At 42.0% G+C, this 23320-nt stretch overlaps 1 protein-coding gene across 1 annotated transcript; it reads right to left on the minus strand.

The window, feature by feature from the left end:
• Positions 1 to 5872: 5872 nt before the first annotated feature.
• On the minus strand, positions 5873 to 22975 carry LOC124135685. Its single transcript, XM_046501145.2, has 3 exons — positions 22847 to 22975; positions 13099 to 13206; positions 5873 to 8043 (listed from the first exon to the last, which is right to left on the minus strand). The coding sequence occupies exons 1-3, from the start codon at positions 22905 to 22907 to the stop codon at positions 7868 to 7870; spliced, it is 345 nt and encodes a 114-aa protein (XP_046357101.2). The 5' UTR covers positions 22908 to 22975; the 3' UTR covers positions 5873 to 7867.
• Positions 22976 to 23320: the final 345 nt, after the last annotated feature.

Below are 23320 nucleotides of genomic sequence, written 5' to 3' on the forward strand. Positions count from 1 at the left end.
TTCATAAATTGTAACCATATTCCGGGATGATGTTTAATTGCAATCTGATTGATACGCCAGGGCTTTGCATCAACACTCCCTCTGTTATTTTGAACGCACTGGGTATACTGTATTCATGAAATGAAAATATTGGACGCTCATGTAACACAGTGATCGTTTCAGTGTAAAACCATTAGCACATTACATTAGTTAATGTTTAAATGTGGTTTGAGTGCTTTAAACTTATGGGGCCTTTACATGCTAGGTGTATGCAGAATAGCGTATACTCCCCAGGCCCGTACCTCCAAAGGCTGTTGAAAGTCTATGTCGATGTATGGTAGTAACGGAGCGCTATGGTAGCCTTGAGGAACGATGATCCACTCAATATGTAAGTTGTTTGTAAGCTTTATAATCCTGAAAAATATATCTATGTTAACAGTAAATTAATTAAAGTCAATTAAGAACTTGTAGAGCGCATTGTCCTATTAACAACGGCTCAAATGCACCTAGACCATGATTGATCTAGTCAAAGGCTCTCTCGAAGAGACTGGTTTTGAGTGTCTTTTTAAAGTTTGTCTGATTTTCTGTTTCTCGGATTTCTTGTGGCAATTTGTTTTCCATAGCAATTGGCCAGCATGTTGAAATGACCTATCGCAATAGTTTGCTGTGGTACCACTAACAGTAATGACGTTAAAATTAAGATTCCTGTACTTATACAAACGTAGCTATTACAGAGTGGTTTGTTGACCATTGTGTTCACGCGTGGCCAGAGAGTGAGTGAATGTCCTCTGTGGCAGACAGTAATATCCCAGCTAACTTATGACGCCCTGTAAATAATCGCGTCTGGGATACCAGTGGTTGATAGCATGAGCAACGACTGCTGTGGAATGCGATGATACGGCTCACATCCGATGACATCCCCTTTAGTGGGCTCGTACAACAGACACGGGGAACTTCGCATCTATTCTGCCCTGCAACCACTAGAATAACAGTGGTTATATAGATTGTTTTATAAATTGTCTTACAATATATATTATAAAGGAACCCATAGAAGCTCTTCAATTTCAGAAATATCCCGAAAAAGAAAATCTACGCTAAGATTCAGCTGTCTCGCCGTGCTATAACTGAAACACTGCTTAAAGCAGAATTAAACCTCATTCAAGAAACATGCGCGAATTCACACGTGCGCCAAGCGAGCATTTGTTAACACAGGGGCATGTTTTAGACGGGGGTAGGAAGAATAATTGACCTCGATCAGCAGTTTGAAGTGAGCCTTCAGATGGACCGCTCTTCGTGTGGCTATTTACTGAGGTCAAGTACCCGCTGGAGGTTTTCTAATGTTTGTTCAAGGAAACATTTCGATGACAAGAGACCCATGGTGGTTGTCGGTACAGCTGCCTGACGGTCAACATCCGTATTGTGACTTATGCGTGGTCAGTCTAGTCGACGGTCAACACTTGTATTGTGACGTATGATTCGTCAGTCTAGTCGACCTTCAACACTCGTATGAGTGGTCAGTCCAGTCGACGGTCAACACTTGTATTGTGACGTATGATTCGTCAGTCTAGTCGACCATCAACACTCGTACTCTGACGTATGAGTGGTCAGTCTAGTCGACGGTCAACACTGTATTGTGACGTATGGGTGGTCAGTCCAGTCGACGGTCAACACTTGTATTGTGACGTATGATTCGTCAGTCTAGTCGACGGTCAACACTCGTACTCTGACGTATGAGTGGTCAGTCTAGTCGACGGTCAACACTGTATTGTGACGTATGGGTGGTCAGTCCAGTCGACGGTCAACACTTGTATTGTGACGTATGGGTGGTCAGTCTAGTCGACGGTCAACACTCGTATTGTGACGTATGTTTGGTCAGTCTAGTCGACGGTCAACGCTTGTATTGTGACGTATGCTTGGTCAGTCTAGTCGACGGTCAACGCTTGTATATTGTGACGTATGGGTGGTCAGTCTAGTCGACGGTCAACGCTTGTATTGTGACGTATGTTTGGTCAGTCTAGTCGACGGTCAACGCTTGTATTGTGACGTATGGGTGGTCAGTCTAGTCGACGGTCAACGCTTGTATTGTGACGTATGAGTGGTCAGTCTAGTCGACGGTCAACACTTGTATTGTGACGGATGAGTGGACAGCCTAGTTGACATGCAACACTTGTATTATGACGTAAGCTTGATCAGTCTAGTCGACGGTCAACGCTTGTATTGAGACGTCGGGGTGGTCAGTCTATTTGACAGTCACCTGTATTGTGGCTTTTGGGTAGTCAGTCTAATCGCCAGATAACACACGTTTTGTGAGGTACGTATGTTTGGTCAGACGGTCGACGGTCAACACGCAAATTGTGACGTATGTTTGGTCACTTTAGTCGGCAGTCAACACCTGTATATTGTGACGTATGATTGGTCAGTCTAATCGACAAATGACACACGTTTTGTGAGGTACGTATGTTTGGTCAGACGGTCGACGGTCAACACTCAAATTGTGACGTACGTTTGCTCACTTTAGTCGACAGTCAACACCTGTATTGTGACGTATGAGTAGCGAGCATAGTCGATGGCCAACGCCACTGTTTCTTGCGTATGAAAAAGAGAGGTGTGTGTTGTTGACTTTGAATATAAAGGATAGGCATTGCCAGTGGTGACATCCCGCACAATTCCTTCGATAAATTCGTCGTTTCCCCTCTGTCCTTCCTGAAACAATAGTAGTGTCATTGCATTGACTTCCCTGGTTACGACATCTAACCCCAAGCTGTTACGGCGAGTATAGTGTATATTTTAGTCCCAAAGCATGGGGACCGCCTCCGTGGTCTAGTGGTAGAGCGTCCGTCCTGAGAGCGGAAGGTCCGGGCTTCGATACCCGGCCGCGTCATACCAAAAGACGTTAACAGATGGTACTTGTTGTTACCCTGTGTGGCGTTCGGCATTAACGGACTTAAAAGGACTGTGTGTGAGTAGGGTATTCATGTTAAACTGCGGCATGGTATCTCAGTGAGCTAGCACTATAAATCGGCATCCATCCGGACTAAATCAAAGCAGCCACACACACACATGCAGGCAAGTCGCTATATAAGTGCAGTAATCTTGGACGCGACGTTAAACCCAATTTCACCTAACCACCACCCAAAGCATAGGACCCTCTCACGTCCACTACCTGATGAACGCGAGAAAGAAATCAACTAAGCAGGAAGTGGTCGTAAAATATCTTATCATCACTGTGATAGAACGCTGCATTTGTTAAGATTGTTTGTTTTGCCGGTCTGTATGATAAGCGACAGTGATTGACATTATGATCATCTACGCAGTTGAGATGCGAAGACAAACACAAATACTATCCTCAAGGGTCTTCATGGGTCGAGTACAAGTGTTTGTTTTGGTTTTGTTTGTTGTTTAACGCCGCACCTAGCAATATTCCAGCTATATGACGGCGGTCGTAAATAATCGGTTCTCGACCAGATAATCCAGTGATTGACATCATGAGCATCGATCTACGCAATTGGAATACGATGATATTAACCAAGTCAGCAAGCTTGACCACCCTATCCCGTTAGTCGCCTCTTACGACAAGCATAGTCACCTTTGTTGTGACGTGAGTTGTTGAAGACCTATTCAAACCCGGATCTTCTTGGTACGAATATATCCTGTCAACGTATCGTTGCGTTAGTGATTTTTGATTCGTTTCCTTATTTTACGCAGCAGTCAGAAATATTCAAACTATATCATGGCAGGCTGTAAAATAACGAGTCTGGACCAGGCAAACCAGTGGTTGAAAACATGAGCAACGATCCACGTCTTCGGGGTAAGATGACATGCATGCAACCACCGATATGACCACCCGATCCTCAGTACTCTCCTCTTACTAGAAGCTTAGATAGATAGATAGATAAATAGATGGATGGATGGATGGATGGATGGATAGATAGATAGATATACATACAGACAGATACAAAAAGCCTAGGCAAGTCCAGATCAAACTAAACCAAGTCGAGTTTCCTTGATGAGGAAAGGTTCATCCATGGAACCCCAACGGAGGTGAGTGAGTGCATAATGTTTTACGCTATGGCACTTAGGGTCTTACTTATTTTGTAAATTGTGTGGCCATATATTGTACGACAATATTATTTAATCAGGTTGAAAAATGGAGTGTCCCTCCCCCTTATGTAAACCTTGTGTGTTTGTTGTCAATCGACCGTATGAGGAAAGTTATTATAGAGGAAAACGTTTTAACATCCTTGTGTGCATAACATGATTTGCTATCTAAATTGTATCAATTTACCGGAGTTCTGTTTCGTATGGGTGAAATATGAAATACAATATATGACAATTATATCTTTGTATAGACTAACACTTAGTCTATGAAAACATTTCTTTAAAATAATTCTATTTTGCTCTAGGACCTTGTAATGTGCAAAGATATCAGCTCACTACCCACTCATCCTCACCCTCTCACTCACTTACACACCCTCTCACTCGCCCACCCTCTCACTCACTCACACACCCTCTCACTCGCCCACCCTCTCACTCACTCACACACTCTCCCACTCACTCACCCTCTCACTCACTCACTTACACAACCTCTCACTCACTCGCACGCCCTCTCACTCACTCACCCACACGCCCTCTCACTCACTCACCCTCTCACACGCCCTCTCACCCACACGCCCTCTCACTCACTCACCCTCTCACTCACTCACTCACACGCCCTCTGAATCACTCACACGCCCACTCACTCACTCACCCTCTCACTCACTCATCCTCCCACTCACTCACACGCCCTCTCACTCACTCACACGCCCTCTCACTCACTCACCCTCTCACTCACTCACTCACACGCCCTCTCACTCACTCACCCTCTCACCCTCTCACTCACTCACACGCCCTCTCACTCACTCATCCTCTCACTCACTCACTTCAAACCCTCCCACTCACTCACCCTCTCACTTACTCACCCACACGCCCTCTCACTCACTCAATCTCTCACTCACTCACTTACACAACCTCTCACTCACTCACTCACTCACCCTCTCACTCACTCACCCTCTCACTCATTCACACGCCATCTCACTCACTCACCCTCTCACTCACTCACATGCCCTCTCACTCACTCACACACCCTCTCACTCACTCACACGCCCTCTCACTCAATCACAAGCCCTTTCACTCACTCACACGCCATCTCATTCACTCACACACCCTCTCACTCACTCACACACCCTCTCACTCACTCACCCTCTCACTCACTCAAACGCCCTCTCACTCACTCACCCTCTCACTCACACACCCTCTCACTCACTCACACGCCCTCTCACTCAATCACAAGCCCTCTCACTCACTCACACGCCCTCTCACTCACTCGCACACCCTCTCACTCACTCACACACCCTCTCACTCACTCACTCACCCTCTCACTCACTCACCCTCTCACTCACTCACACGCCCTCTCACTCACTCACCCCTCAATCACTCACATGACCTCTCACTAACTCACCCTCTCACTCACTCACTCACTCACCCTCTCACTCACTCACCCTCACACTTGGAATTCCGGGTAGAACAGGTCGTAAAACCCCAAGGTCCGACTCGGCCTCTTGGCTGGTTGTGTGTCTTCGTACCCCAATGACGTTCCTCATTATCAACGACTGGTTTACAATCAAATATTAAAATACTCCCGTGATAGGGCTGGACTATTGCTGGCTCCGGCGTAAAACACTATCTTAATAATAAAACACATTAACTCCACAGGCCACCGAAAACAATTAATCCCAGCGCAGTTCTTATCTTGTTCTTTTAGAATGGAATCCTCTGTTGAAAACAAGTTGATATTAAATATCTGACTGCAAAAGCATTTTGACAATGGAAAACAACCAGGTAAACACATTAAATCCCTATTTCCAAAATGTTTATTTCAAAAGATGTTTGCAAATGAATAAATAACATGTGTACATGAATAATACTCACACATAGAAGAGACACAATCATACAGTATAACAGATTCACTGCAGTGTGAAAAAATTACCTTGTGTGATTGAGGCAAAAAGACACAATATCACAAAGGTTAATGGAGACATATAGACTATTTTACAAGTGCTTCCAACGGATATGAACTAATAAGACCGAACCTCTATTCTTTATCTACGAAATACATACCAATACAAATTATTTTCCGATAAAATCATACTCCAGTTTATTGTTCTTCACACAAGTCTGTTTGCAAACCTTGATACCTTAATGTTACAACAAAAATGCACGTGCATTCCATGCGTTTCGCTCCTACTCACGAGCAATTGCCCGCACAGCTACGCGATTTACGAGATTTTGAACAAAATTATGTGTGAAATAACTAGAAATTATAAACGTATAGTTTAGGAATGAAAAGTCACAGGTTAACTTCACTAGTATGAAGGGGTTAAAAAAAACCCGTTTACAATGAAATTATATATGTTAAATGGTTAAAATGAAATTAGTTATTAGACTCAACAGGAAGAAAAAAGACGTTACAGTCTTTTTAAAGTCTAACGAACGTTTATGTAAATATGGATCAGCTGATCCCTGTACCAAGTTATTACAAAAACACCATACATTGAATCGTACGATTAAACAAATCAAATTATCCTGTAAAACCCTGACGAAACAGATATTTAATCCGGTTGTACACTCTCCTTGTCCCTCTACGGAACAAAACATCTCACTTATAAATAATAAATATCTAATTGCATGATGTAGATACAAAATGTTAGTTTATATACATAAAAATATACAAAATATCACCGCTGGATCTAATGTTACATATTGATCAAATGTCTTCAGGAGTTGCCTCCCTTGTCTACATCTCGCTATGGTGTCTGCACATAAAATCATTGGCGTTTCAAGTTGCAACAAAGGAACTGTCACCGCATGATCAAACGTTCTCAAATTGATCAGTCGAATTCGAGAGTTGTCTCCCTTGCAGACATCGCGCCATGTCGTGTTTGCGCATACAACCAGAGGCGTTTCATGTTCCGCAAAGAAAATCAGAACATTTTTGGACAGTTTTTTCGCATTACATTAACTATCAATAAATCACTGTATTCTCTGTATAAAGCACACATTCATACTATAACTGCTATCTGGAAAAAAGACAGTGTACCAAAATCTGTGTTATTTATTACACGTGTGAAATTGCGCCATAGTCTGTGTAATTTGAGAAATTATGAACTGCAAAGTTGTATTACATTATAGGATTTGAGCAGACCAGGTGGGGTTTGAGGGACTTGAATCACACTTGCAAGACTGCTTACTGGCCCAACCTTGTCTCTCTTTAAATAGCAATAACATGGAATAGAACGAGACAATGACACTGGACAGTGGTATATGTTATGTACAGGACTTCACCGATTTGACCTTAACTTATATAATCTGTCTTCGAGCTATATAGTGTTTTTAACCATATAAGTGTCTTTAGTATTTTAACTATAATTTATTTGAGATATACTTTTATTTTCCCAGTGAAAATAAATTTCAGTATTCCCTTCTAAGAAATATATACAACGCTTTCATCTAAGGCTATCACGATTAATCGCATCGATGCATCGATATGCCACGATATGCGACTATTCTTTTCTTGTAACGATGTGATAAATCTGTTTGATTTTATGTGTACCAGTTTCGAAGATGTTGAATTTACACTTGTGCACATGGATGATGCTCTAATACTGAATCCAGGTTCCGATTATGTTTCGATCATATCGATAATCTATGTATCGAGATTTATAATGTGAGTTAAATATGTCGAGACGTCCCTACTCCTGAGAAGAAATTCTTATGTCGTGGAATTTGTCATAATGTTCTACTCTTTCATTTAAAATGTAAACAGTACCATACATATCAGTGTTTGATATCATTAATGAAACAAACGATGCAAGATGGAGAAAAAAACGACAGCGACCATGGTGATGACGTCACAGTTCAGGTTCGCGGCCGAGTTTTGTGGACATAACGTTTTGCACTGGAACGTTGATACTCCCACTTTGCAGATGGCCTTCCATCCCCCCTTGTAGTTGGAGCACATCTTTTTATCTACAAAGAAAACAAGATGTTTTTGAACAAGGGGTCCCATAATTATGTAAAGGGACACCTGTAAGAGGCCCCCAATAATGGAATGCCAGAACAGGGCCTACCAGCAAGGAGACTACCAGACATGGACTACCAGTGAGGGGCCACAATAAGGGGAATGCCAGAACAGGGCCTACCAGCAAGGAGACTACCAGACATGGACGACCAATGAGGGGCCACAATAAGGGGAATGCCAGAACAGGGCCTACCAGCAAGGAGACTACCAGACATGGACTACCAGTGAGGGGCCACAATAAGGGGAATGCCAGAACAGGGCCTACCAGCAAGGAGACTACCAGAAATGGACTACCAGTGAGGGGTCACAATAAGGGGAATGCCAGAACAGGGCCTACCAGCAAGGAGACTACCAGACATGGACTACCAGTGAGGGGTCACAATAAGGGGAATGCCAGAACAGGGCCTACCAGCAAGGAGACTACCAGACATGGACTACCAGTGAGGGGCCACAATAAGGGGAATGCCAGAACAGGGCCTACCACCAAGGAGACTACCAGACATGGACTACCAGTGAGGGGTCACAATAAGGGGAATGCCAGAACAGGGCCTACTAGCAAGGAGACTACCAGAAATGGACTACCAGTGAGGGGTCACAATAAGGGGAATGCCAGAACAGGGCCTACCAGCAAGGAGACTACCAGACATGGACTACCAGTGAGGGGTCACAATAAGGGGAATGCCAGAACAGGGCCTACCAGCAAGGAGACTACCAGAAATGGACTACCAGTGAGGGGTCACAATAAGGGGAATGCCAGAACAGGGCCTACCAGCAAGGAGACTACCAGACATGGACTACCAGTGAGGGGCCACAATAAGGGGAATGCCAGAACAGGGCCTACCAGCAAGGAGACTACCAGACATGGACTACCAGTGAGGGGTCACAATAAGGGGAATGCCAGAACAGGGCCTACCAGCAAGGAGACTACCAGACATGGACTACCAATGAGGGGCCATAATAAGGGGAATGCCAGTATAGGGCCTACCAGCAAGGAGACTACCAGACATGGACTACCAATGAGGGGTCACAATAAGGGGAATGCCAGTACAGGGCCTACCAGCAAGGAGACTACCAGACATGGACTACCAATGAGGGGCCACAATAAGGGGAATGCCAGTACAGGGCCTACCAGCAAGGAGACTACCAGACATGGACTACCAGTGAGGGGCCACAATAAGGGGAATGCCAGTACAGGGCCAGCAGGAATAGTAAGGAGCCACAGTAAAGAGACTACCAGTAAGAGGGCTACCAATAAGAGGACTACCGAGCGGTGAGGAGCCACCAATAAGAGGGTTATCTGTGAGGAGCTACCAATACAAGGGCTACCAGTAAGGAGCCATCAACAACAGGCTACCAAAGAGAGGCTGCCAATAAGAGGGCAACCTGTGAAGAGCCACCAGTGAGAGGGCTACCAATGAGAGGCTGCCAATAAGAGGGCTACCAATGAGAGGCTGCCAATAAGAGGGCTACCAGTGAGAGGTTGCCAATAAGAGGGCTACCAATGAGGGGCTGCCAATAAGAGAGCAACCTGTGAAGAGCCACCAGTGAGAGGGCTACCAATGAGAGGCTGCCAATAAGAGGGCTACCAATGAGAGGCTGCCAATAAGAGGGCTACCAATGAGGGGCTGCCAATAAGAGGGCAACCTGTGAAGAGCCACCAGTGAGAGGGCTACCAATGAGAGGCTGCCAATAAGAGGGCTACCAATGAGGGGCTGCCAATAAGAGGGCTACCAGCAAGAGACACCAATTAGAGGGCTACCAACGAGGAGCCACAAATAAGAGAGCTACCTGTACGGAGGCATCAATAAGGGGGCCACCAGTGAGGGTAAACCAATCAGAGGACTACCGTGCAGTGAGAAGGCATCAATAACAGGGTTACCTGTGAGGAGGCATCAATAATAGGGCTACCTATGAGGAGGCATCAATAACAGGGCTACCTGTGAGGGGGGGCATCAATAATAGAGCTACCTGTGAGGAGGCATCAATAATAGGGTTACCTGTGAGGAGGCATCAATAATAGAGCTACCTGTGAGGAGGCATCAATAATAGGGCTACCTATGAGGAGGCATCAATAACAGGGCTACCTGTGAGGGGGGCATCAATAATAGAGCTACCTGTGAGGAGGCATCAATAATAGGGCTACCTATGAGGAGGCATCAATAACAGGGCTACCTATGAGGAGGCATCAATAACAGGGCTACCTGTGAGGGGGGCATCAATAATAGAGCTACCTGTGAGGAGGCATCAAAAATAGGGCTACCTATGAGGGGCATCAATAATAGGGCTACCTATGAGGAGGCATCAATAACAGGGCTACCTGTGAGGGGGGCATCAATAATAGAGCTACCTGTGAGGAGGCATCAATAATAGGGTTACCTGTGAGGAGGCATCAATAAAAGGGCTACCTATGAGGAGGCATCAATAACAGGGCTACCTGTGAGGGGGGCATCAATAATAGAGCTACCTGTGAGGAGGCATCAATAATAGGGTTACCTGTGAGGGGCATCAATAATAGGATTACCTGTGAGGAGGCATCAATAATAGCATTACCTGTGAAGAGGCATCAATAATAGAGCTACCTGTGAGGAGGCATCAATAATAGGGCTACCTGTGAGGAGGCATCAATAAAAGAGCTACCTGTGAGGGGCATCAATAATAGCATTACCTGTGAGGGGCATCAATAATAGGATTACCTGTGAGGAGGCATCAATAATAGGATTACCTGTGAGGAGGCATCAATAATAGGGCTACCTGTGAGGAGGCATTAATAATAGGGCTACCTGTGAGGGGGGCATTAATAATAGGGTTACCTGTGAGAAGGCATCAATAACAGGGCTACCTGTGAGGACGTTCAATAATAGGGTTACCTGTGATGGGGGCATCAATAATAGGGTTACCTGTGAGGGGGCATCAATAATAGGGTTACCTGTGAGGAGGCATCAATAAGAGGGTTACCTGTGAGGGGGCATCAATAATAGGGCTACCTGTATGGAGACATCAATAATAGGGCTACCTATACGGAGGCATCTATAATAGGGCTACCCCGGAGGAGGCATCAATAAGAGGGCTACCTGTGAGGGGGCATCAATAATAGGATTACCTGTGAGGAGGCATCAATAATAGGATTACCTGTGAGAAGGCATCAATAATAGTGCTATCTGTGAGGAGGCATCAATAAGAGGGCTACCTATGAGGAGGCATCAATAATAGGGTTACCTGTGAGGAGGCATTAATAATAGGGCTACCTGTGAGGGGGGCATCAATAATAGGGCTACCTGTGAGGAGGCATCAATAATAGTGAGTGAGTGAGTTGGGTTTAACGCCCATCAATAATAGGGCTACATGTGAGGGGCATCAATAATAGCATTACCTGTGAGGAGGCATCAATAATAGGGTTACCTGTGAGGAGGCATTAATAAAAGGGCTACCTGTGAGGATGCATCAATAATAGGGTTATCTGTGATGGGGGCATCAATAAAAGGGTTACCTGTGAGGAGGCATCAATAATAGGGCTACCTGTGATGGGGGCATCAATAAAAGGGTTACCTGTGAGGAGGCATCAATAATAGGGCTACCTGTGAGGGGGGCATCAATAATAGAGCTACCTGTGAGGAGGCATCAATAATAGGGCTACCTATGAGGGGGGCATCAATAAAAGGGTTACCTGTGAGGAGGCATCAATAAAAGGGTTACCTGTGAGGAGGCATCAATAATAGGGCTACCTGTGATGGGGGCATCAATAAAAGGGCTACCTGTGAGGAGGCATCAATAAGAGGACTACCTGTGAGGAGGCATCAATAATAGGGTTACCCGTGAGGAGGCATCAATAAGAGGGTAAACTGTGAGGGGGCATCAATAATAGGGTTATCTGTGAGGGGGCATCAATAATAAGATTACCCGTGAGGATGCATCAATAATAGGGTTACCTGTTAGGAGGCATCAATAAGAGGGTAAACTGTGAGGGGGCATCAATAATAGGGTTATCTGTGAGGGGGCATCAATAATAGGATTACCCGTGAGGATGCATCAATAATAGGGTTACCTGTTAGGAGGCATCAATAATAGGATTACCCGTGAGGATGCATCAATAATAGGGTTACCTGTTAGGAGGCATCAATAAGAGGGTAAACTGTGAGGGGGCATCAATAATAGGGTTATCTGTGAGGGGGCATCAATAATAGGATTACCTGTGAGGGGCATCAATAATAGGGTTACCTTTGAGGGGGCATTAATAAGAGGGTTACCTGTGATGAGGCATCAATAAGAGGGTTACCTGTGAGGGGGCATGAATAAAAGGGCTACCTGTGAGGAGGCATCAATAATAGGATTACCTGTTAGGAGGCATCAATAATAGGGTTACCTGTGAGGGGGCATCAATAATAGGATTACCTGTGAGGGGGCATGAATAAAAGGGCTACCTGTGAGGAGGCATCAATAATAGGATTACCTGTTAGGAGGCATCAATAATAGTGCCATCTTTGAGGAGCCACCAATAAGAGAGCTTCCTGTACGGAAGCATCAATAAGGGGGCCACCAGTGAGGGTAAACCAACTAGGACTACCGTGCAGTGAGAAGGCATCAATAATAGGGCTTCCTGTGAGGAGGCATTAATAATAGGGCTACCTGTGAGGGGGCATCAATAATAGGATTACATATGAGGAGGCATCAATAAGAGGGCTACCTGTGAGGAGGCATCAATAAGAGGACTACCATGCAGTGAGGAGGCATCAATAAGAGGGCTACCAATACGAGGTCGACCAGTAAAGAACCACCAGTAAGTGGGGGTCTACGAGTAAAGGGGATCCAAGTAAATGGACCGCCAGTAAGGGGTAATGAGTAAATGGGCTACCTGCTTGTAAGGGGCCACCTGTCAGGGGACTACTAGTCAAGGGATTGCTACATGTGAATATAAGGGGACAGAACCTTTCGGAAACCTTGAATCCCCCTTCCGCAAGTCGTGTTCCCCCTCCCACAAGTCTTGTACGAGTATTTAATTGACTCACTTGTTTCAGCACTGGGTACGCAAGCTGTAAGCTCGTTCTTGGGCTGATATTTGTCTTTGCATTTCTCATCCGGTGTTTTATACGGACAGGACCGACAGACGCAAGAAACTGAAACATAATATTATTATGAGAACATCTTTTAAACGCATACAATGTACACCCAAAGTCTCTGAAGTAAGAGCAATTACACCGATTCGATACCACTTACCGTCAAGATCTGACAAACCCACTACAGGAAGTCACTTCGGGCGAACGTTGAGGGAACATTGACAGTTCAATCAAAATGCAGCCTGGTTCCCTGTGTATGCTGCGCTGGCGCTACATTGACCAAGGCGATGACTGCACAATGGCCGCCTCCACAAAACGAACAAACATGGCGGATACGACATGTATTTACCACAGAAAAACACTAGAACGGGTGGTTATAATTGTTTCTTAGCATTTTCATGAATGCTCTTGCAATGTATATGACATTTTGCCTTTGGATATTCACATGAAAAGTCATGTTTGTTTTCTTATTACACAATGAAATTAATTATAAATAGATCTGGTAATTTTGGAAACATAATTGATTAATTTCAATCTAGTGTTTCTGAACTATGTGTGAGCATGTAAAAATGTCGAGTCTGAATGGGATAATAATAAAGAATATGTTCATAATTTTGAATTAATTTGGTACAGTGGCATACACATCCATGTGTATTCTATATGATGCACTGTAGCCACTGGGGAATCGTGTTCAGAACAACATGAAGAGGTGTGCATACCATTATTATTATTGAAAAAAAGTTATGATTATAATCATCATGTTAGATGAAATATCTGTGTACGAAATTATCTACAAATAAACAACACAATAAAAGGAATTAAGTTACATTATTGCTCAAGCATTGGAAAAGAAAACCAATATGATGATGATGGTAATACATAACATTAAAAGTGCACAGAAAATGTAAGATTTGAGGATGAAAGCTGGAGACACGTGTATTTTCCACTATTTATTTGTGACCTCTAAAGGGTGATGATTACCCGGTACCAATGTAACCTGTCTTGAATTTTGGGGGCTTAAAGCCAGTATCAAAGCATATACTGACATCATTTAGAGCATGATACGCATGTAGATCTGACAAAAGTAATAATGCAATATGATGTCATCATTTATTCAGCCAGTGGATAAAATGATGCATTTGAATCTGTTTGCGTCACACTCTTATGTGTTAACAGTACTGCTTCCATTTTCAATCTTTCATTGTAATTTACATACTAACATGTTCCAAAACTGATTATGTTAATTTTAGTTTTTCTTTTATTCAGGACATCATGTTCATCAGCTTTGCATGTTTTTAGATTGTTCAATTTGTTGTGAAAAAAACAAGAAAGAATATTCTCAGATGTCTGATTGTTGAAAACCCTTTGTTAATGTAGATTGGTCAGTAGAATCATCTTAAATTACAATTATTTTTAATTTGCTTGAAAGTTATGGTTATTTGTTACTTGCATGTTTGTTCCTTAGAATGCATTATTTGAATTTTGATAATAGATAATATGTATAATCATAACATGCCACACCATGACTATTGGTACATTTTTGTTTCATCCCGTGAAAAAGAGAATACACATGGATGTGTATGCCACTGTACCAAATTAATTCAAAATTATGAACATATTCTTTATTATTATCCCATTCAGATTCGACATTTTTACATGCTCACACATAGTTCAGAAACACTAGATTGAAATTAATCAATTATGTTTCCAAAATTACTGGATCTATTTATGATACATTTCATCATCACTAAAAGTAACAGTGGTCGTTATTCTCGGGACGTATACATTGCAAGAGCATTCATGAAAATGGTAAGAAAAAAATAAAACCACCCGTTCTAGCGTTTTTCTATAGTAAATAGACGCCATGTTTGTTCGTCTAGTAGAGACGGGCATTGTGCAGTCATTGCCTGGGTCAGTGTTGCGCCAGCGCAGCATACCCAGGGGAACCAGGCTGAATCAAAATGAACCATATATAGATTCATAAACCAATCAAATATCAGCTTCTAAAAGCGGTTCGGCTTAATTTCTTTACCATCTTTGACCCCGATTCGGAAATGAAAAAAACCACTTATTTTCTTTAGACACTGCCCCCTTTTGGACGTAACTGCCATTACAACGTGTAAAATATAATATTTCGCGGCTTTTTTAATTCTCCATTTAAACTGTCCGTTTATGTTCGTTTTCTAGACGCAGAAATCATATGTTGTTCTGAATGCATCGCTTGAAAATTGTTGGTGCTGAGAAATAGAAGCCTCTACCTGACGTGACCTATGAGAATGAGCGGTTTGTCAAAAACGTGACGGGGGGAAGTGCCGAGTCAGAGTAAAAGATTTGATTTTGAGATGAGATTGAATACATAATGTCAATCAATCAATCTTTATTCATGGTACTTATGAGGCCAAAGGCCTATAGTACAATGTGTGGGGCGTGTTACAAATTCATACATTTTCTTAGTTTCATGGCATGATAAATGAACATTGATAGATTTCTAATAGTTTCTGTACAATCACAAGTCATTAATTTACAGAATTTGTTACCGTTTGGGTTGCGGTAGAAATAGTTATTTAGATATTTTGTTCTTAAATCTTCATACACTGGACATACACATAAAAAGTGATATTCATCTTCAGTACAATCAGTTTTACAAATCCTACAAAGTCTGTGTTCTCTTGCAATACCTTCATATCTGCCTGTTTCAATAAATAGATCATGTGAGCCACAACGGAATCGAGAAAGAGCTGTTCTAAACTTATGTAAATTTACACTTAATAGATAAGGTTCTAGTATAATAGTAGTCTTAAATGTAGTGTAATAGTTTGCTTTTCTAGAACTAAACAAAGAACAATGCCATTTTTGAATGTACACATCTTTTAAAGTCTGTGTCAAACGGGAGAAGAAATGTTGTGGCATATCTACATGTTGCTGTAACCAAATATAACCATATCCACATTCGTATAACATGTTTTTAACTTTTGATGCCCAATTTTGTTTCCCATGGCTGTCGTAGAGAAGCATCATATTATAACATTTTTTCGGGTATCTTGAAGATGGCATATTTAATAGCTTGACCCAGTATTTAATAACCTTTAAATAACTATTGATATACATGGGAAACCGTCCGCATTCACCATATACCCTTGCGTTTTCTGTGCTAGATTTTACCCCCAAGAACCGTTTACATGCATATAAATGTATTTTCTCAATAACATCCAAATGTTCTAGGCCCCAAACTTCGGATCCATACAATAGCATCGGGCTTATTTTTGTATCAAATATTTTAAAATAAACATCATATGTAACATTGTCCAGAACTCTAAGACTTTTTAATATGCCTACAAAATTTTTCTTGGCTTGCAATGAAATGTTATGTGCATTCCTTGACCAAGTTAATCTACTTGTAAAACACAAGCCTAAGTATTTATAAAATGGAACAACTTCTACAGGCTTCCTTCTGTAAAACCAATTTTCTTTTCTGGATATGTTACCACCATTTTTAAAAACTACAACTTTGGTTTTATCCATATTTACAGTAAGTTTTGACTCGTCACAATAACTCTCTAATACATGTATTTGCTTTTGCAGGCCAGGTATTGTGCTCGAGAACATGACTATATCGTCAGCGAAAAGAAGCAGAAATAATTTAATAGTTTCGGGGTGCAGTTGTATTCCATCAGTGCAATTTTTTTGGATTTGATATGCCAAATCATTTATGAAAAAGGAAAATAAGAAGGGACTTAATATACACCCTTGTCGGACACCCCTGCTACTTACAAAAGTATCCGATATAGCGCCATTATTCCGTACACATACCTTCACATTTTTATATAGAGAGCATAATAACTTTCCAATTTTGCTACTTAGCCCATGTCTTTGAAAGTGTGACCACAAGTTATCCCTTTTCACAGAGTCAAAAGCTTTTGCAAAATCTACGAATACAGCATATAGCTTCCCTCGTTTCACTGATAGATATCTCTGAATTATAGAATATAGGATAAAAGCATTGTCAGTGGTGGAGTATCCTTTTCTAAAACCTGCTTGTGACTCACTTATCTTATCCAAAGAATCCGCCCAGAAAACTCTTGTTAATAATTGAAGTAAATATTTTACTGAATGTACTTAGGAGAGTTATGCCTCTGTAATTATTAACATCGCTGGTTGCGCCCTGTTTGTGAAGAGGGACAATAATGCCAACTGTCCAATTATCTGGAAAATATGATCTCTCTAAAAGGATATTAAAAATTAGTTCCAAATATGGTATTAAAATGTCTGAGGAATGTTTAAAATACTCTGCTATCACATTATCATTTCCAGATGCCTTATTATCTTTAAGGTTGGATATGCTGTCAATAATTTCCTCTCTAGATATTGGACATTCAAGAATATCATCTGTTACACTGTCAACTTTATCTTCCATGAATTCCATGTCAAATAAATTGTTATTGTCATGGCTAAATGGAACTGAAAACAGTTCCTGGAAATGCTCAAACCAGGCTTGAATATCAATATCATTTTTGCAATATCTATTTGGTTTAATGGCTTTTAGCGATGACCAAAATGTTTTAGAATTATCTATGCTTGATTCCAACAGTTTCTGTTTTTGTTCGAAATATCCTGTCTTTTTTTTCCTACAAACATCGTTGTACTGATTTCTTACTCTATTATAGTCGGTTAGTGATCCTCTATCCTTATTCTTTCTAAAATTATTTAAACGTCTACATCGCTCCTTTTTAAGTAGCTGGCATTCGCTATCAAACCATTGTTGATCATATTTACAGTCCTTATTCATTTTCTTCATATCTGATGCAGCAATAATAACAGCTTCAGTGATATACCCAATACTTTCTTCAACATTAACAAATGCTACATCTACAGCCTTCTCCAGTAAATCATTCGCAGTCCCAGAAATAAGGTTTATTCTAAACTGTTCAGCCTTCTCTTCAACCCACACAAATTTGAAGGAAGCATTGTTACGTGTATTGCGTGGCATAGGGTCATTTACTAGAAGCGGACGTAAACTAATCGTGACAGGAAGGTGTGATGAGTGAGTGTGGTTTTACGCCGCTTTTAGCAATATTCCAGCAATATCACGGCGGTATTTTTGCTGGAATATTGCTAAAAGCGGCGTAAAACCACACTCACTCACTCATCACACCTTCCTGTCACGATTAGTTGACTCGGCTCGAGACGGAATGTCAAAGCTATGGCACATATCAAACAACTCGGACGAGGCAATAACATAATCCACCACACTCGCACCCTGATTTCCTATGAAAGGGAAATCTCCCACCCCGGCGTCTGACCCGCACCTTCCATTCATAATATGTATATTTAGTATACTGCATAAATCTAGTAGGCTCTTACCAAAATTATTCAAAGATAAATCCACAGAAAATCTTTTTAAGCTGAAATTGTCTAACAGAAATCCCCATACACTGTTATCATGACCCTCGAGATATTCAAGAATATCATCTTCTACAAAATCAGATTCCGTGCTAGTTCTGGCATTCAAGTCTCCCCCAATCATCAAATAAACATCATCACAATGTGCTAGTGTATCAAGTAAGTCATTTTGTAATATTTGTATACCATTTTTGCATTGCCTCAAAGGGTTGGTGTACCAAGTCGAACATTCAGGGTGAACATAGACACATGAATATAGCAAATCTTTTTTTAAATCCAAATACGGTTTTATCTAACAGCATGAAAATGCCACTGTCGCAAACTTTAGACCATTTTACATATTTAACAAGTTGCTGTCTAACTAATATGGCAATACCACCAGAAAGTCTACCAAAGTTGGAAATCTTTTCAGCTTCTTTGATCCATAGCTTGAATCCTGGAAATATCAAACTTATGTCTATATCTTTCATCCATGTTTCTGTTATGCCGATGAAGTCAAATGAGTTTAAATAATCGGTAAAGTCCTGATCAGTTAATTTAGAATTAAGTCCTGATACATTCCAGAAAACAAATGTTCTATTTTTAAATGTACAATCATCGACATCATCTGTCGTATCTACACGAGGCGTCCTACAATCACGCTCGGTCTCGTCGCACCCCCAGTGGGTTGCTGTCCTTGTCCCAGGCCTTAGCGCGAGAACTCAGAAGTCGTGGTCCTGTGTGTGAACCTCCCATAATGTCAATGTAAGTATGACCGTGGAGCCACAAGTTATCACCGTTAATAATACCGTTTTCCGCAGTGAGTTAGTGACAGTTAAATCACGGCGGCAACAAAGTAATCGAGTATAGGCCAGACAAACCAGGTGGCCTCAATATAATCGAGTATAGGCCAGACAAACCAGGTGGCCTCAATATAATCGAGTATAGGCCAGACAAACCAGGTGGCCTCAATATAATCGAGCATAGGCCAGACAAACCAGGTGGCCTCAATATAATCGAGCATAGGCCAGACAAACCAGGTGGCCTCAATATAATCGAGTATAGGCCAGACAAACCAGGTGGCCTCAATATAATCGAGTATAGGCCAGACAAACCAGGTGGCCTCAATATAATCGAGTATAGGCCAGACAAACCAGGTGGCCTCAATATAATCGAGTATAGGCCAGACAAACCAGGTGGTCTCAATATAATCGAGTATAGGCCAGACAAACCAGGTGGCCTCAATATAATCGAGTATAGGCCAGACAAACCAGATGGCCTCAATATAATCGAGCATAGGCCAGACAAACCAGGTGGCCTCAATATAATCGAGTATAGGCCAGACAAACTAGTGATTTATTGCGCGGGCATCCATAGAATGCCATTTGAATTCAAGAACAGAAACATCAACAGGACTGGTTTTGATAATCAGCAATTGGATGCAAAACACTTAAAATGCTAGAATGCCCTCCTTATGCTGGTATGAGTACAAATTGAAAATGAGTTATTATCAATCTAACACAGTCTCTGTAGGTCATGTAGAACCTTAAGGGTTCATGGCCCAACTACATTGAGACGGCCTCCGTGGTCTTGTGGTAGAGCGTCTGCCCGGAGAGCGGAAAGTATGGGGTTCGATCCCGGTTGAGTATATAATGAGTGAGTGAATGAATTTGTTTGCTCACTTTTTCAGTTATATCACGGCGTGTCTGCTTAATGTGGGAGGAACCCCCGAAACGATGCAGGTATTATACACAGTCCCCACTTTGGTGAAACTAAACAGCATGGGTATGGTGCTGACAAACCTAGAAACATAATCGGGACGATCCGGGATTCGAACGATGGAAAGCTTCAGACATGTGAAGAACATTGCCTGTAGTTCCACACTGAGGATGTTCTAGTTAAAATGTAAGTTCATACGTCAAAATGTTCCTCGCGTCGTTTCCACGAGAATAAACACAGTGGGTGGTCAATTTCGAGAGGAAACCCGTTTCACGTGTGTCAGATAAATATTAGTTTTGCGTTTTAGAACACTCACCCTTCACCCACTATACAAGTGTTTCTTGATAAATGTGTTATCCTAGGCTGCTTAGATAGCGGCCATGTTGCATTGGGTGGACGATTATCGACATCTGTGATTAAGACTGTGGTCAACTATTTCAGCATTATTCACTTTTCAAGACATCTTCCACTGAATTACCCTGGCCCAGAAGACGGAAGAAGTGTTTGAGTGTTGGGGGGGGGGGGGGGGGGGGCTTCGTTGCCTTCGTGTTTGTGTGTTGGGGTGTGTGGGGGTGTGGGGGTGTGTGGGGGAGCTTCGTTGCCTGCGTGATGCACGTACCATTGATTAGAGCACGCCATGGCTTGGCCCACATAATACGTTGACCCAGACGAGGTAGACCTTTTCAGTGGCATATCTCTACTTGCAATTCAACAAGTCAAACCCAAACTACTCCACAGTACGTAAGCTTGTAGTCAGTTAGCGAATTCCTTTCTCCGTGGTGATTTATTAATTAACCTTGATTTTAAGAGACGTGTGTTTGTTTGGCTACGGCGTAACCATTATAATTCATCATGTAACGATAGAGAGGCGATGCAGTGAAGCTATTCGAACCTAGGTGCGGCTGACACTTTTACTTATAAGGTATATACACATATCTTTAGTATTCAACTTGCCAACACTGACGAAATTAGCCTTCTCTAATCACTTGCGCGAAGTGTATGTAAATATATATATATACGGGGGATAACTGGTGTATTGTCGGGCATGAATAGACCAGATGGCCGTCATTATCTCCCATAGTTTTCGTACCGCGTGGCGCGTTCGATTTGTTGATACAGCTTAGACCCGGTTAACCAGCGTGCCCCCATCTGACCTTCAGAACAGAGGACGGCCATTCCATAAGACAAACACCGTATGATTTTGTCAATCGACAAAATACTTATTAAATGTCTGCTTCAAGCTGGTAATTGATGCGTTCCGCCATTCCGCAGCTTCCCCGATCAGCGCTTGTGCACGCACGGTCGTTAGATAAGCAGCATCTGCTCGTTCACAAGATGGAATACAGCGATTTATCTTCTTAGGCACTATTAAGTGTTATCACGGCAGTCGATGGGTCAATATCTGAGTGATCATTGTTCCGCTATATTAGGATCCGGAAATTGTTCTACTTTTCGGCCCAGAATTTCCAGTTATCAAATCATGTCTATTATGACGTGAACATTTAAAGCACGCAAGCACGTCCGTTATTACAGCATTGGATCTGTGAAGTGAACCGCTAAAAGCTACATTCCTGGAAATGAAACGTTTACCAAATTACAATCTATTTACATCATTCTGATGCATGATTTTATGGGTAATTATTTCATGTTTCGGTTGTTTCATCGATCTCTCTTCCTTTAAAACGTAATCTGTCTTATTATGTAAATCGCGATTCTTAACTCATATATATTGCTAACAACACCAATATCAGAAACTGCAGAATTAATTAATTACAGGTTCTAAAAACGTTCTAGAAGCTAATTCAATTAGGTTTTAAACAAAGTCTCTACGGTTTTCGATTATTCATCAATCATTATCATCTATGGTAATACACGAAAGAAGGCTATCTTCCCACCAACACAGGCAGCCAATGTATTCTGTGAATGTAGTACCATTAGAAAGTTGGCCTCGGGCCAGATTCGGTAACTATATTTATATCATGTGCGCTTGTCAATATCACCCGACCATCATGCCTGTTTCGCCCTTTATTCCAATTCCGCTGCACGAGAATTTATATAGAATATTATGCAAATCAGAATTGTCAATATCAAACAGCCTCGAAAGATTTTCTCGCTGAGCAGACAGTGTAATTGATTTGATTGGTGTTAATTAGCACATGAAATGTACGCAATGTAGCGTATACCCCTGCGACATGCTGAAAGTGAAATGTGTTGCAATGTACATCGAACATGTCAGTAACTATTCTCGTGATATACGAGCTGCACGAGCGGCTGTTAATAACATCCCTCTAAGCAGCGGGCATGTAAACAAACCGGCTTTCTGCTTAAAGGATCGTGAGCATGTCGGCATTTTTCAAGGTCGATTCTTTTTGATGAATAAAACGACTAGAATATTAAGATATAACAAAGTTAAACACATACTCTGACGTGGTAATCGCTTTTAATAATATGCGCAATAGCAATGGTCGTGCAGCTTAGTGGAAAGTAACGAAAGTGAATTGACTGGAATCGGTTGTGGTAGAACTGTACATAAGAAATAATTTACTACCCCGTCAATCCCTCCTGTCCCACGTATACCCCGATTATTCCCAATTTTACTCACCTTGGTAAATGAGGGTAAGACAAAGAATCCCTGTGAGAGCAAGCCTGCAGATAACTGCCATTTTGGCAGATGGGAAGCTAGGATGGGTGTATGTAAAAGGGCTAAACGTCCGCCTCGCTATGGCCTTGGATATCTTTCATTGGCAGGCTGCAGCGGCGCCGTTCCCGTTTGATTGAGAACTCGCTTTCTTTTGATTTATTGCAACGTTGCTGCGATATGATAAATCATAGAGATTGATTAGAAGTTGGATTGATCATTCAACTGAATTGTTTCGGAAAGACTGGATTAATTAAGATGCAGGTTTGAATCAAAGGTAGTTGCGTTGGGTGAGTGAGTTGGGTTTAACGCCGCTTTGAACAGTATTCCAGTTATATCACGGCGTGTCAGCTTAATGTGGGAGGAAAAACCGAAGTGATGCAGGTGTCAGACGTTTACCATTTTGGTGAAACCCACGAGCGGGTATGGTGCTGAAAA

Source organism: Haliotis rufescens, unplaced genomic scaffold (assembly GCF_023055435.1).
Source record: "Haliotis rufescens isolate VD_foot unplaced genomic scaffold, xgHalRufe1.0.p SCAF_1, whole genome shotgun sequence".
NCBI lineage: Eukaryota > Metazoa > Mollusca > Gastropoda > Lepetellida > Haliotidae > Haliotis > Haliotis rufescens.

Coding starts and splice junctions, on each gene's coding strand:
- LOC124135685 (XM_046501145.2), bottom strand. CDS start 22,907: ATGGCAGTTATCTGCAGGCTTGCTCTCACAGGGATTCTTTGTCTTACC. Junction 13,207..22,846: donor TCTTACCCTCATTTACCAAG/GTGAGTAAAATT, acceptor ATTATGTTTCAG/TTTCTTGCGTCTGTCGGTCC. Junction 8,044..13,098: donor CGTACCCAGTGCTGAAACAA/GTGAGTCAATTA, acceptor TTTTCTTTGTAG/ATAAAAAGATGTGCTCCAAC.